The 15,204-nt window shown below is 43.1% G+C and overlaps 2 protein-coding genes across 13 annotated transcripts in view; one reads left to right on the top strand and one right to left on the bottom strand.

The window, feature by feature from the left end:
• AASDH (aminoadipate-semialdehyde dehydrogenase) overlaps window positions 1-4,059 on the top strand; it is a 29,100-nt gene extending 25,041 nt beyond the window's left edge. For 9 of the 10 annotated variants that reach the window (XM_028744850.2, XM_028744848.2, XM_028744849.2 and 6 more), the window contains one exon: window positions 1,098-4,059. In XM_028744850.2, the coding sequence (XP_028600683.2) occupies window positions 1,098-1,487 (390 nt within the window). In that variant the 3' untranslated portion in view covers window positions 1,488-4,059. The remainder of the gene's footprint in view (window positions 1-1,097) is intronic. The other variant, XM_028744852.2, reaches the window with a different exon arrangement.
• A 118-nt stretch (window positions 4,060-4,177) lies between these two features.
• Window positions 4,178-15,204, bottom strand: part of CRACD (capping protein inhibiting regulator of actin dynamics) — a 113,263-nt gene continuing 102,236 nt past the window's right edge. For all 3 annotated transcript variants that reach the window (XM_077934291.1, XM_028744846.2, XM_077934290.1), the window contains 2 exons: window positions 13,033-13,201; window positions 4,178-8,245 (listed from right to left, as the gene is read on the bottom strand). In XM_077934291.1, coding sequence (XP_077790417.1) covers window positions 8,085-8,245; window positions 13,033-13,201 — 330 coding nt within the window. In that variant the 3' untranslated portion in view covers window positions 4,178-8,084. The remainder of the gene's footprint in view (window positions 8,246-13,032; window positions 13,202-15,204) is intronic.

Genomic DNA, 15,204 nt, shown 5'->3' with positions numbered 1-15,204 from the left:
GACTCTACTACGATTTGATTTTATTTTTGTAGGGGGAGAACTGCTTTTGCTATCAACTGCAGTTCTTGGGAGTGATAGCACTTTTGAGTTTTCTAGTTGGACTTGTGACTTCATCTTCAAGCCCTAATTCACACATGCATGTACTTGGAGGTGCTTCACTTTAGGTTTCAGTTGAGGACTTGGCAGCAGAATATATGGAATATATGCAAATATGTATGAGGTGATATGAAAGCTCTGTGTACTGCTTGAGCTGTGATAGCTGCTTCACTTGAAGCAGCTACTGAGTATCTTAATGAATAATGAATGCATGTGGGTGAAATGAAAAAGGTGAGTCTGCTGGATTAGGCCTCAAATTGTATAATTTGTAAAGTTACCGTATTTTTCGTTCGATAGGACGCACCTAGTTTGGGGGGGGAGGAAACAAGAAAAAAAAAATTCTGAATCCCAGAAGCCAGAACAACAAAAGGGATCTGGCTTCTGGGATAGCCTCTTGCTGTTCTGGCTTCTGGGATAGCTGCTGGGATAGCTGGGCAGCGCTCCCTCTAGCTGGTCTAGCTTTGCGTGAAGCCTCCACAGGGCACGGGGAGCCTTCATCCCCGTGCCCTGTGGAGGCTTCTGGGACAGCCTGCGAAGCCTCCGGAGGGCAGCGGGATAAAGGCACCCCGCTGCCCTGGGGAGGCTTTTCGCAGCTAACCCCAAAGCCTTTGGAGTGCAGCAAGAGTTCCTGCTGCGCTCCAAAGGCTTCAGGCGGCTATCCCTGAGGCCTGGAGAGCGAGAGGGGTCGGTGCGCACCGACCCCTCTCACTCTCCAGGCTTCAGCGAAAGCAACGCATAGCCTCCGGAGCGAGCGCTCCCTCTGCGCTGTGGAGGCTTCGCGTTGCTTTCACTGAAGCCAAGGAGCCTGCATTCGCTCAATAGGACGCACAAACATTTCCCCTTAATTTTTGGAGGGGAAAAAGTGCGTCCTATAGAGCGAAAAATACGGTATTTGTGAGGAGGTACAAAGGCTGACACTCATTTGTGGCAGCAGTAAAACATCTGGCTGACACTAATAGAAATTTCAATAACTTGTTTAATTTCTCGATATTGTCACGCAGATATGGAAGTTTTCCAGCAATGGACCAATTTTTTCATCGCCATGTATTTCAGATTTTTCCAGCGATATATTTTTTGGATCCCATGACAACTTTACTTACTGCTGTAGTACGGAAGGTAATTTATTGTGGAAATTTGAAACAACATCAACTGTATATGCAATTCCATTTGTTTTCCATCATCATGCCTTACAAGGTGAAACACTTCTGGCAGTGGCATCCACAGATGGCAGAATATGGATCTTGAATGCCAAGACTGGCTTGGTAGAAGGTGAAGAGAAGCTTCCAGGAGAAGTGTTCTCCTCTCCTGTTGTATGGGGAACAACGATCATTGTGGGCTGTAGAAATAACTATATTTATTGCTTTGATTTATGTGATTCTAAAACCAAATAAGGTGCCTAAAATTTCCCTTTTTGGGTATTTTTAATTTTGCTTGTACAAAATAGGGCTGGGTGGTGTTAGGTTTTCAACATCACGATGTACCACCAGCCAAGCACTGTGATCTGACGCGATGTTGAAACAAGCTCCGTTGGCCCCAGCCTGTGAGGTGTGGGATAAAACTACTCAGCTCTCACCACAGGAGCTGAGGAGCTTTCACCCCAGTGCCTCACGGGCAGGGACAATGCAGCTTTTTTGCACTGCTCAGCAAGCCCAATGTCTGTGCCCTTGAACAGAGAAGTTTAAGGGAGGCACCCCACCTTTGGCTTAAGTGAGGTGGGGGCTCTGTTACACTTGAGGAAGCCCGGCGAGCTACCTCTTTCTCCCAGGAGGTTGAGGCAACCCGCTCACACACACCCTCAAGTGTAATGGAGCCACAACCCCACCATTGGCTTGCTACACTTCCCTGCTGAGGGGTAGGCAGCCACGCACCCCACAAGTTCAAAGGAGCCATCTGCCTGTGCAGGGAGCTGAGGGAGGAACAAATGTAGCTTGCTCCTCTGTCAGCAGGATGAGGGCCAGAGCGCAATAGCTGCTTCACCCAGTGGTGAAACGTCTGCTGCAGCTCGTTTCTCCCTTGCCCGCTGGTGGCAGAGGGACTCAGCAGCAGCAGTTTCACCCACAATATACTGCCAGGTGAAGCGGCCATCGTGGTCTGGCCCCGGGTGATGTATCAATACATTGCCCAGGCCTAGTGCAAAATCATCTATTAATTTAAACCCCAGCTTCCTGACATAACAGAGTTCTCTTGGCATCAAGTTACTTGTGTACTTTCAATAAAATATATTCTAATAGCCATGGTCATCACTGGCTAATAAATGTACTGACCATGGCCGTGTTAGATGCCATACTATATTTTACCAGGGCACTTTAGAATGTGGAATAATTTTGATCCCCCCAAAAGGCAGCATATGATATTTAAGAAAAAGTCATTTGAAATTATGGATTTGCTATTACAAAGCATTTCGAAAACATGGCTTGAGCTTTTTATTTGAGAGCAGCATCAACCCCCAACAGTGATAGAAAAGTACTGAATATTTCAGGAATGGATGAGCTGATAGGGTTCACTGTTTAACTTTTTATCATATATTGCAATACTGATATATGTGCGGGGATAAGTGTCCCACCAGCACAAGGATTGCTGCTTGCACAACAGGACTTCTTGCCTCTTCTTCCCCCGCACAGAGGGTTGAGGGAAGCACCAGAGGAGATTTAGGGGGAAGAGAGGGAAAGCCCTGTTGCCAAGCAGGAATCCTTGTGCTGGCAGGACACTTAGTGCTGCTTTGGCTCATTTCTGTAATGTGCAAATGACAAAACAGAAGTTTACATTTGTTCCAGAAAACAGGTACTGTATTTTCCGCTCTATAGGGTGCACCCGACCATAGGACGCACCTTGTTTTAGAGGGGGGAGAACAAGAAAAAAAAATTCTCCCCCTCTCTGCCCAGCGCCCCTTCAGCGAAGCGGCAGGAGGCGCTGCGCAGAGAGGGGGAGAATTTCCCCCCTCTAAAACAAGGTGCCGTTCAAGGTGCGTTCAGCTGCCTTCAGGAGGCTACCTTGGTGCGCACCGACCCCTCTCGCTCTCCAGGCTTCAGGTTCCTTTTGACCTGCTCTTTGGGGCTGGCAAGGGGAAGCCCACCGCCAGCCCCAAAGAGGTCGGGGAGTAGCGGAAAGGCGCACAGCCTTCCCGTTGCTCCGCAAGCTTCTCAGGGCTGCCGGGGACCAGGGCTATGGCTTCTTTAGCCCCGCGCACGCTCTCCTGGCTGGTGAGGTGGCGCGCGGCTATGGCAATATCCCCACCTTGTGCAAAAGCCCACAGGAGTTGCGCGGCTCCTGTGGGCTTTTCTACGAGGAGGGAGAAGGGACTGACTGGCCGCGTCAGTCCCTTGTCCCTCCTGAGGAAAAGCCCGCAAGAGCCGTGCAGAGCTTTTGGGGGCTTTTCCTGGCTGCCTCCCCCCCTGCATTCACTCCATAGGACGCACACACATTTCCCCTTCATTTTTGAAGGGGGAAAAGTGCGCCCTGTAGAGCGAAAAATACAGTAGATGTTGAAAATCAAAGTGCTAATGTTGTGAAACAAAGTGCTCTTTCTATTTACATGCTATAAGGATCATGCATAGCATACAGGACATTTTTTAAAAGGTAATATCTACCTCCATATAGGTGCTCTTAACAGTTATGGATGATTTTTTGAGTGAATATCACAGGGAGGTATCTAATGTCATGGGAGCAGACAATGCATGACTTCCCTTTCCTGTCTTCCTCACTGTAACTCTCCATGCCATCCTAATCTGCTTCTAAGTTCTCCAAGCCCATAAAGCAGATTTTAGGGACACACCGGGGTGGGGGGATGGGGTGGGTAGGGAAAGTTCCATTTATGGCAGTACAACTCACTGTTTTTCCCCTGAATTATCACCAACAGGAACGAACTTCTTGTTAAACCTTTTCATGTATCCTTAAAAAAACAAGCAGCAATGAATAACCCATAAATGAGAACATAAATAAAAAGTACTTTCAAAGCTACATAAACACTTGTCTTTTTTTATTGAAATAGAACAAATTTTCCGTGATTAACCATTTACATTAAAATTTGACGATCAAAAACCAAAAAGAGAAATTGCACTAATATATCCCGTAGTCATAGATAATTTTACTTAGGTTTTATTGTTGGTAAAAACACATAATTAGATACCTATAGCAATTCAGGCTTTTCTTAGAAGATAAACCTGACATTTGTAACAAAAAGACAATGAATACGTACATCTTCTGATAACTTTCAGCAGATTATAATTTAATAGGAATTAAAATGACATTAGTATAAGAAACAATTGCACTTTAAAACATTTGAAAAATTAAAAAAGTACACAAAACAAAACCCCACAATTGTACATTTGTTCATAATTTTATACACCACTATATGAACAACAGAGGTTAAGCATCTGTAACCTCAGAAATAATATTTTGTTCCCAAACGTTAGTGATGCCCAACTCCTGTTGAAATCAATACAACATAGTTTTCATAACTGGCTTAAGCCCTATTAATTTCAACAGAACTTGGATATGATTAACTTCCTATAGCTTAAGTCTTTTGTATATAAGTTACTCCACCGCCACCAAAAGTTGAGACCATATTCTACATAGTGGTCAGATCAGTTTTTTAAGTGTTTTGAATAAATGTCATGTTTGTTCAGTAGAAAGGCTGTGACAGAGCTTAAGCAAAGTAACACTTCATTGGTATTTAGTGCAAAATTTTCAAGTTGACTTTTACATGAAATGAAAATGTGGAAAATATAGGCTTCTAAAAAGGTTTCCAAACCAATATTGTACATACCCCCAACTCTGATCCAGATACTGATTCATGAATGGAAATGGGTTTCCCCTTCCTATAAATGCAACAGAGTGCTGCTTTGGACACCCCCCTCCCCCATCAAATGACTGGGGAAATATCTGCAGGGCCAGCACACCTTGCAGTGTAACCAATACGTCGTCTGATACCCTGATCATGTGTAACGTAGACTGAAGGGAAAGTGGGTTCCTCCCAACTTAAGTCCAGGTGTCCCTTACTGCCTACAGTATGCTCAGGGCTATCAATGCTGATGGTATTCCTGTTGAACATTTTAACAGCAGCAGGAGATACACAGCCTTCTGGTTCCCTTGGTTCTCTGGATCAGAGCCTCTGAATACTATTTTCGTACACTAGACCCCCTCATGCTTGAAAACACTTTGCTTCTGAAGCTTTTGAACTATTTACTCACTATACGCTCTATGCTAACAGTGTGTCTAGAATTATTTGGTAGGTCTTTCCCCCCCTTTTATCATGCAAGTAGCACCTTTCCCCCTAAAATTATTTTTCATCCCACCCAACTCTCCAGTTTTCAACCCCCACATTCCCCTTTCCTTCTCTCCTATTCCCAAAAATTCTTGGAAATGGATTTGAGGAAACAAAGTTGTAATTGCAGTTTATGCAATTCCAGGTTTAAGCACTATTAGATTAAGCGTGCTTTAAAAAAACATTTTCTGCCACCAGCAAGAGGCTTCTGCACCAATCAAGGCAGGCCTGTACTTTCTTTGTATACAGACTGTACTATGTGCTACTTATACCAACATTCAGCAGGAGCTCTTCCTGGTGTCAGCAGGTTACCTCTCTCTAAAATAAAGGAGGGTCACCAGTAAGTTTTGCATGAGATGGACATCCACAAACAGACTTTCCCCATCATGTCCCTGCTGGCCAGAAGGAGCCCAATCTGTGCTTGTATTACGTAGGTATTTGTGCCATGGGTTAAACAAAAAGCCTCAACATACCTGTTATATTGGTTGAAATCTTTGCCGCTTAAGTGGAAGCATATGAGCTGTTTTCAATTCTTCAAGTAACTGGCTCTTTTATGAACTTGATTCCCACGAAATCCTAAAGGCTGCTTTTGCCTTAAACATTTGTAATAATCCTGAAATTGATGGGTTATTTAGGAACGCTTATGGTTTGAATTTAAATATGAAACCAAAAACAACACTGATAGCCCAATAACCACATGGACATCGATTCGTATAGCAGCTACATAACTGCCAAAACCCCTTTGTGCTTGCAGTTTTACAGAAACACAACTGACCTTTTGTTTCCTCTGTAGGATGCCTATTCATTAACAGCATCTGCTGCCTTAAAAATGTACTTTGGAGCAGAACTGCTGGTTCTCAAAATGTTCCTTGGATTAATTATTGAGTTCTTCCATTATTCTGGCAAAACAAATGTGGTACTATGAGGGATCCTGTTGAATTAGCCATTAATTAATCAAAATGCACCTTTGCCTCTTATAAACAAAAAGGGCTTTAAAAATATAACTAGTTTTAGGTGGAATAGTTAGAAGACCCCATTTGATGTAGAATCCACAAACCAGGCAAACTGAAGTTCTGTTTAAACCAGTTCGTATCTACTGGAACAATCTGAATTCCATACCTTGTAGACCTATTTGGTGATCCTTGAATTTGAAGCAATTTTAAAAGTAACCATAAAAACACATCACTGTTTCCTCCACATTTTAGAGATAAAAAGATTTAAAGGGGAATAAGACTTACATGCAAATAAATTACACTTATCCCTGCAATGTTCTTTAGCCAGATTTACAATCTGAAGTCTGTTCTACGACTTCCTGTACTGCGTATCTAACAGTAACTACATATTTTTAAAACATGCCATTAACAAAAGTGCTGAAGTCATGTTCTGCCAGCGTAACATGCAGATATGCCGGCACAGATGTTGAAAATCAAAGTGCTAATTAAGTACAGAAAACAATTATTTTCCTGAGAATATGCAATCTAAGGTCCGTAAGAATGAAGTCCAAACAGTCTAGTTCCTGCAGTTCAAAAATCCCCCATTTTCACAAAGCTGGAATCGTGTCTCCTTTTGTTAATATTTTGGGTTCCTAATATGCAATCATTTAGGCATAGGGATAGTTACAGTACATGGCTAAGTGGGTTTTTGTATAATATTTAAATTATGTATAATTTGAAAGATTAGTGTTTGTGGTCGTTCTGCCTTCACATGTGCTTTTAATCCTATTTTTATCTGTGCCTTGCGACCAATCACTGAAAGATGGAGGTGTATAGCTTATTACCATGTTTTACCAGTATAGCTTACTTCTGCACACAACAGCAGTGAAAATATTGTCATGGATTTTGCATGAGAGCTTCTGCATGGTTTGTAAAATCATTGTAGGAAAATGCATATTTGATGCCACCCTGTTTCAGCATGTTAATTATTTATATATATTTCCAGTTAGAAGCAGCTGATAAAGGCAATTTTTGTCACAATTAAGCTTTTTAAAACAAAATACTGAATTTGTGAAAACGTCTTAATGGGTTCTCATTACAGGAGAGCTAACTCCATTAATAGCTCCAAACTGAGAGACGCTACTATATTGCAAACTCTATGGTAGGACTGGGCGTATCGGTGCTTTCATCAGTCACAAGCTGAACTTAATTATTTTAAATTCATCCATAAATTATTTGCAACATTAAGAAAAGGTAATCATAGTATACTCTCTTTACTACTACTAAGGCAGGTCTTCCAGAATCCTGTAGAGATTTATAAATTTATCAGTAAATGGTATTACTTTCTCCATTCAAAAGTGGAAACAACATGTGCATTACATTCATTTTAGCAGCTTAAGTGGCTGGAATATCTGCTTTGCAGCAACATATATAAAAAAAACACAAATGGAAATCCATACCATCAGAGCCAAAATTCAGGAACATTTCGGCACTGATCCATAAAGTGATATGAACCCCTAACACATAACATCCATATGCTTTCAAGAGAGATGAAACTTGAGCTTTGTGCCTAAACCTCTATTCCACAGTCCCTAGATTTTCGATGCAAAAGATTCTAAAATGTAGGTGAAATCTGCAGTGAGCTAGGAAAAATGGGTAAAACTGTTAAAAATGTTCTTCATCCTTCAGGATGTGCACTTATGTTTGTCCCAGTTGGTTCTGTCATGTGAAAATATAAATAAAGAGGAGAGAGCAATTAATAAACAACAGAAAAAGAGCAAAACCAGTATCGTTTACTTAATGATTTGGGGACAGTCACTCCAGGCTTTTGCTTTCCTCTTGGCTAAGGCCAGCCAGGCAGGTTCTGTCGACACCGGATTCGCTTCTGGCGTGGAGAATCTCTTGGTGACTTCTTTAGTCAAGGGTGACGGTGGAAGAGAATCTGAGATCTCCACTGTTAATGGAAAAAAGGGAACGATCCATCACTGCAAAGTAAAATGGCAGAAACCTACCAGAAACACTGTCATGTGCATGTTCAGTGTGGCAGCAGAGCCATTTTAATAGGCAGGCAAGAAAGTTGGAGAGAGCAAAGATTTCACAGCAAAATTCAAAGGCCTGCCCAAGATTGAATTGGAAAAGGGGAGATATACTTGCAGTACATTCTTATTCCTTTTTTTAAATAATTCATAACAGCCAGAGTTATAGGTGTTTCTGAGGAATGACCACTCCCTCCTTCATGGTGCCCTAGCTATGTGGGTTTCTTCCATTTTATAAAATGTTCAGTGTTATCACTGGGGAAGGTAAACTGAGCCTGCCTCAATCTAGACTTTGTCTTTACTGTTGGTTAGTAAGTTCTGACTCGAAGTGAAAACCAAGTCCTTGCTCTGGAAAAGGAAGGACTTTTGTGGCAATTGAGAAGAAGTTCCATGTCTGTTGAGTCCTGGTTCAGGCTTCTCTTAAACTTTAGGAGAATTTGTGTAAGGAAATAAAAGATAACCGTTCAGATCTTCCTCGACTCAAGGGTAACATTAAGTCAAAGCAGAATCCAACAATTTCAGCTTTTGGAACAATACCCGATGATCAAGCAGCCCTGCCTTCAGAGCACATGCACCACCCACACATATATACACTAACTAAAAAAATTGGTGCGTACCAGGGGATCAAGAGTTCCTTAAAGCAGTAGATTGCTACAAAAGCCTAAAATCGGGGAAAATAATTTTGAAGCATTTCTCCATCACCTTTCCTTTGCATGGCCACAACAATGCATAAAATTTAATTCATCTGAAGCTGCAGAAGCGTTCATCATTGGAAGCTGAATTTATAGCTGTGGATAGCATAAAGGGATTCGAACCATTCACCCTACTTTCTCATCTAAGTTTGTTGGGCACGAATTCTTTCAAGAAACATTACACTCCTAAGGAGAGGACCGCCTACCTTGCTGACATGCTATACTAATGAAAAGTTTCCTACTTATATTTGTTAATGGTTATTTTAGGGCTAGGGACGTGGGTGGCGCTGTGGGTAAAAGCCTCAGCGCCTAGGGCTTGCCGATCGAAAGGTCGGCGGTTCGAATCCCCGCGGCGGGGTGCACTCCCGTTGCTCGGTCCCAGCGCCTGCCAACCTAGCAGTTCGAAAGCACTCCCGGGTGCAAGTAGATAAATAGGGACCGCTTACTAGTGGGAAGGTAAACGGCGTTTCCATGTGCGGCTCTGGCTCGCCAGATGCAGCTTGTCACGCTGGCCACGTGACCCAGAAAGTGTCTCCGGACAGTGCTGGCCCCCGGCCTCTTAAGTGAGATGGGCGCACAACCCCAGAGTCTGTCAAGACTGGCCCATACGGGCAGGGGTACCTTTACCTTATTTTAGGGCTGGTATACTAAGTCAGTGTTGGAAACAAAATTCGTGAATTGGAGTTGGAATTATTCTCCAGGTTCAGACATGACAAATCACAGGAGGACTTTTTGTGAATTGGGCAGGGACTGTGCAGGAAGGGGGAGTCGTGTATCTACCCCTGAAGGAGAGAGACATTCATGATTAAATCATGCTTAAGACAAACTGTGGCAAATGTGACTTATGTTTTGGTTTTGGCTAATGTTCCCCCCGAAGGTGGGGGAGTGAACCATGGGAAATGGAGACTTCATGTTACATGCCGTATATGATCAACTGTATCATTAGGAAGCAAGAATTGGGGTGCGGGGATGGATAGTGTAGAAATATTTTTAAATGCTTTGGAAAATTGTTCACTGTACACTGGGACATCTCTTGAGATTGTGTAACCAAATCTTGCTCCTCAGGGAGCAGGTTTTCACCTATATTTGGATATTGTTGGCTGCCATTTTGAATTAAGATGGCAGACTGAACCTTTCAAAATTGCACTGATATTTTTTGGTGCCTTAGAATTCCCATGCAATGCCAGATATACTGCAGTTAGTAAACAGTAAATAACACAAAACAAAACAGAATTTCCTTTTCTGAGGAACTTTACTTCCTGCACAGATTATCTTTCCGTTTCATCATAATCTCTTCAAAGACATCTGTAACCTTGAAAAACAAAACCTTTGGAAAGATACAGCCTGCTTTTGGGAGAAACCATAATTAGTCTTGCATTTCTCTGACCTATTTTTTTACCAGTAGGAATTCTAAGCCTGCAGAAGCTGACTCCTTTTGACTCTTTAACGTTTGAGAGATTGGTAGACTTCAAAAGCTTTTATAGCAGGGCTGAAATATCTTGTTTCCTCGCTGCACCCGCTGAATGAGCTTTACATCCAAATACTCCAAAATACGTTAGTTTTCAAACAATATTCTGAGCTTCGGGGTTAAGAAGTATATAATTATAAGGATGCAAGTAGGGTGAGGCAGGTGGCTGGAAGAGAGGGGAGCGGAGAGAGGCACTGGTACTGGGAGACCTCAGACGCCCTGCCTTCTCCCCATGTAAAAACAGCTGCCTCCAAGAGGCTGTTGTTTCTGAGAGGCATTTTCATCAGGACTAGGTCCCACTGAGCCTGCTGGCCATCAGTCCGCATGGCTGTAACTCTTCAGTGCACTCCCCAAACCAGCCCCCATTGCATTGGTGCTGGAAAAGTGGCAATCTAAGACCAGCCTGCCAGGGATGTGTGTGTGTGTGTGCGCGCACGCTGTCAGCAAGGAAACACCAAAAGGGATTGGCTATTTGAATTGTGTCTTTGGGACGCGGGTGGCGTTGTGGGTTAAACCACAGAGCCTAGGACTTGCCGATCAGAAGGCCAGCGGTTCGAATCCCCATGACGGGGTGAGCTCCCGTTGTTCAGTCCCTGCTCCTGCCAACCTAGCACTTTGAAAGCACATCAAAGTGCAAATAGATAAATAGGTACCGCTCCGGCGGGAAGGTAAACGGCGTGGATGGGTGTGGGTGTGTGCTGTCAGCGAGGAAACACCAAAAGGGATTGGCTATTTGGGTTGTGTCTTTGGGGTGTGATGAGGGCTCCCTTTTATTGTTTTCTCAGGCATGGTATGGTGACGTTTGCCCTTCTCGTCTTGGTTTTTTTTTTTTTTTTTTTTTGGTAGTATTTTATTTATAGCATTTAAAATACACCGAACAGACTCAAAACCTGACAAGTCATCAGCGCAGCAAAAATGCAGAAATATTCACATTAACAATTCATCCACCCATCTTTACTCTGCATAAGCTGTGGCAACAAAAGGAGATACCAGGTTTCAGTTAAGCAGTCCCAACTGTCTGCATGTGGAAGCAATCTCTGCTCTTCCTCACAGAGGAAACTGAAGACGCACACACAAATTAATGATACAAGGAGCAATCTGCATGAGAAATCAGGTTTCCATGTCTGGATTGCTCCTACCTCAGGTGCAAGGAGTCGATGTGGAATGAGGGTGTGTGTGAGAACGCCATACATTCAGCTTGTGGAGTAGTCCTTTCTCTCCTTGATTTAGAGTTCTCTGGAAAAAACCGCAACCCTCCCAGATCTATCTCCCTTTTGGAAAGAACACAGAATCCCTCCTTCCCAACTTTTGCCACTCATCTTGAAACAGGAGCTAATTGCTTTCCCACAACATTATTATCCTGAGGAAAGTTCTAAGCATTTTAAGTTGTTGATACCAAAACCAACAGCCATGGTATCAGTTTTTAATGCCAGAGCTCAACCCTAGAATAGATGAGGGAAAGGCAGAAGAAAAGTGCTTCTTTTATCTCCTCCACAAAAATAAATGGTTTCCAAAGCTATGGCTCTATCATGTGAACAAGGCTTGCAATAGTAAATAATATGGTGTACATAAAATTTTACTCCCCCTTGCCACCCTTGTGTGTTACCCTACCATGAAATAAAATTCATTGCCCCTCTTGTTTCTATCAGCTAATCAGCCTGCAGGTTTTAAAGGCACAGTTTAAGAGTCACACAAAAGAAGCAGTAATTAGGCAGTATAATCTAGGAACTTAATGGTTTCGGTGCGCTAGAGGGAACAACGTATTTATTATACTAGCGCATTATTCATTAGTATAACAGCTTTCTCAGCCATCTGCCAGCATTATATCCAGGCACGTACCTATCAAAGGCCATATTTTCAAGAGGAATTTGCTAATTCCAAAAGGAGAAAGGCAGAATTTCCCTTTCTTTCCCCCCCCCCCAAACCACGAGCAGTAAGCAGCCTATTCAAACCAAGCTGTAAAATCTGAATTCATCCAGTTTGTCGATAAATAGGTATTCAGCTCCACGGGCGTGAGTAGAAATGACAAGAAAACTAAGCACAATATTCATCCAACCTCCAGCTAGTCAAACACCGAGGCCACAACTCCCACTAAGGCATATTAGTAATTGGAGGTTAGCTGAGTATGGTTAAGATTTGCCTCCAGGTGACAAGATGAGAAAATGTGTGTGAATCAGAACAGGAGTTCTTCCAGGCTGTTTGTAATGTGCAACGTATGAGTAACCTAGGCATGCTGGTAATGAATAAATGATTATTATTATTATTATTGTGAGCTAGTTAGCTACGAGCACCCTCAGTGCTCAGGTCAGGTCAGCAAAGTTATGGAACTTGCTCCATTTGGAAGTGTTTGTTTTCTGAAGCACCGAGCCTCAAAAGCCCATGACACCATGCTGAAAAACAAGCCAGAAAAATAAAATTTTCTCTTCAAATATAGTACGGGGGAGTGGAGGACATAGCATAAGTCAACAGGGGAGCCATTCAGAGACCACAAAAACGTCGAGGTTGTCAATAACGCCAATAACTGTGACAAAAAACAACAACATACCTGTCACAGATGTAGGAAGAGTGTTGGATTTTTTAAGCTGTTCTCTGCGTTCAAACCTTGAGAGGGGAGTCTCAGCTTTCTTCTCTGCCTGGGCCGCGGGTCTAGGCAATGTACTAGTTCTGCTGCTGCTGCTGCTGCTTTTAGTATCTGTCTGATTGCTGATACTGGCCTAGCGCAAAGAACAACAACAAAAACCACATTACAATGGTACCCCGGGTTACATACGCTTCAGGTTACATACGCTTCAGGTTACAGACTCCGCTAACCCAGAAATAGTACCTCAGGTTAAGAACTTTGCTTCAGAATGAGAACAGAAATCATGCTCCGGTGGCGCAGCAGCAGCAGGAGGCACCATTAGCTAAAGTGGTGCCTCAGGTTAAGAACAGTTTCAGGTTAAGAACGGACCTCCAGAACGAATTAAGTACTTAGCCTGAGGTACCACTGTACATTTTTAATATTTCATTATAACATAGTAATAATATATTTACAGTGCAATCTTATACACCTGTAGCCCCACTGAGTTCAGACTACCACATAAGTGGGTTATAAGACTGCAGCTTTGGTAGTTTGGATTTGATATCCCGCTTTATTACTACCCTAAGGAGTCTCAAAGCAGCTAACATTCTCCTTTCCCTTCCTCCCCCACAACAAACACTCTGTGAGGTGAGTGAGGCTGAGAGATTTCAAAGAAGTGTGACTAGCGCAAGGTCACCCAGCAGCTGCATGTGGAGGAGCGGAGATGCGAACCTGGTCCCCCAGATTACTAGTCTATCGCTCTTAACCACTATACCACACTAGCTCTCAGAATTGCAGCCTAGATGAATTAGCACTCACCTAGGAATAAGCCCCAGACCAGGGGTACACAACCTAAAGCCCAGGGGCCGGATGCAGCCCAATCACCTCAATCCGGCTCGCGGACAGTCCGGTAATCAGCGTGTTTTTATATGAGTAGAATGTGTCCATTTATTTAAAATGCATCTCTGGGTTATTTGTGGGGCATAGGAATTCATTCATTCCCCCCCAAAAAATATAGTCCAGCCCACCACATGGTCTGAGGGACGGTGGACAGGCCCACGGTTGAAAAAGGTTGCTGACCCCTGCCCCAGACTGACAAGCAAATGAACCAATAATGTGACAATGTCATTTCCTCCAATGTTCTCATTTGTACAATTGTAACTTTTGTTCTCCATGTTTCCACTTTAGTTTGTGTGGTTTTTTTATTTAAAAAAAAAACCCTCATGAAAATTCATCAGCCTTCTAGCGTGAATTTCTCCTAAAATACATCCTTTTGCAAGGCAGTTTCATGTTATATAGAAATGTATGCTATATACACCCCCCAAATGTATACAATTTCACTAATATGCATCCCTCAAGCATATTTAATCCCCAACAGAATGCATTTCTGTACACATTACATGGCATTGCCAAATTCAGAGAATTGTCGCTGACACTCTCCTGCTCACGGCTGGAACCTATCACACGTCCCTCTCTGCACTACCTGTGTATAGGATGACCCTCCATTCTTAAAATTCTTACAGAATAAAAAAACCCCATCGTCTTGTACACGGGAAATTACAGAATTTACCAGCGGGCTGTGTCACATGTGGGATGGAGGGAGGGAGAGATAAGAGGAGTGAGAACAGCAGTGGGAAAAGGGAAAAGTTTGAGGTTTCCAGGATGTGATAACACAAAAGGTTCTCTTGAGATAATTTCACTTATGGACAGAAGGAGCTGTGTGCTGTTGTTGAGGAGGCCTGCAGTGAGGTGTGAACAGCAGACTTCGGCATGAACCCTTGGCTTCTTCGGGAACAGTTGGCCAGCAAAATTGGAGGGGGGTGGTACAAGCAGCCAAGTTCTGCTTGAGAGAAGGTGCCAATAACACAAATCCACATGCTGTCCGTGGGAGAGGGTGCAAGGAAGGCTTGCAAATTTTTGCCGGCTCCCATTTAGCGTTGAAGTCACAAATGGTTGCTTACCAACAGGTAAGCTCTCTATGTGTGGACATACTGATCTTATTCTTTCACCATCTTCTCAATGAGTATCGTGCAATATGGAAAAGGTTGCATTTCTCTCTCCAAACCACAAAACAGGCTTAGAAATGAGGACTCCAAGATTCTTCTGGTCTCTCAACAGTCCAGTTCTACTACGAATGAAGAATGGTCATGACCATGA

The sequence above is a fragment of the Podarcis muralis genome, chromosome 9 (assembly GCF_964188315.1).
Source record: "Podarcis muralis chromosome 9, rPodMur119.hap1.1, whole genome shotgun sequence".
NCBI classification, from domain to species: Eukaryota; Metazoa; Chordata; class Lepidosauria; order Squamata; family Lacertidae; genus Podarcis; species Podarcis muralis.
This window is presented reverse-complemented; position numbering and strand designations above follow the sequence as displayed.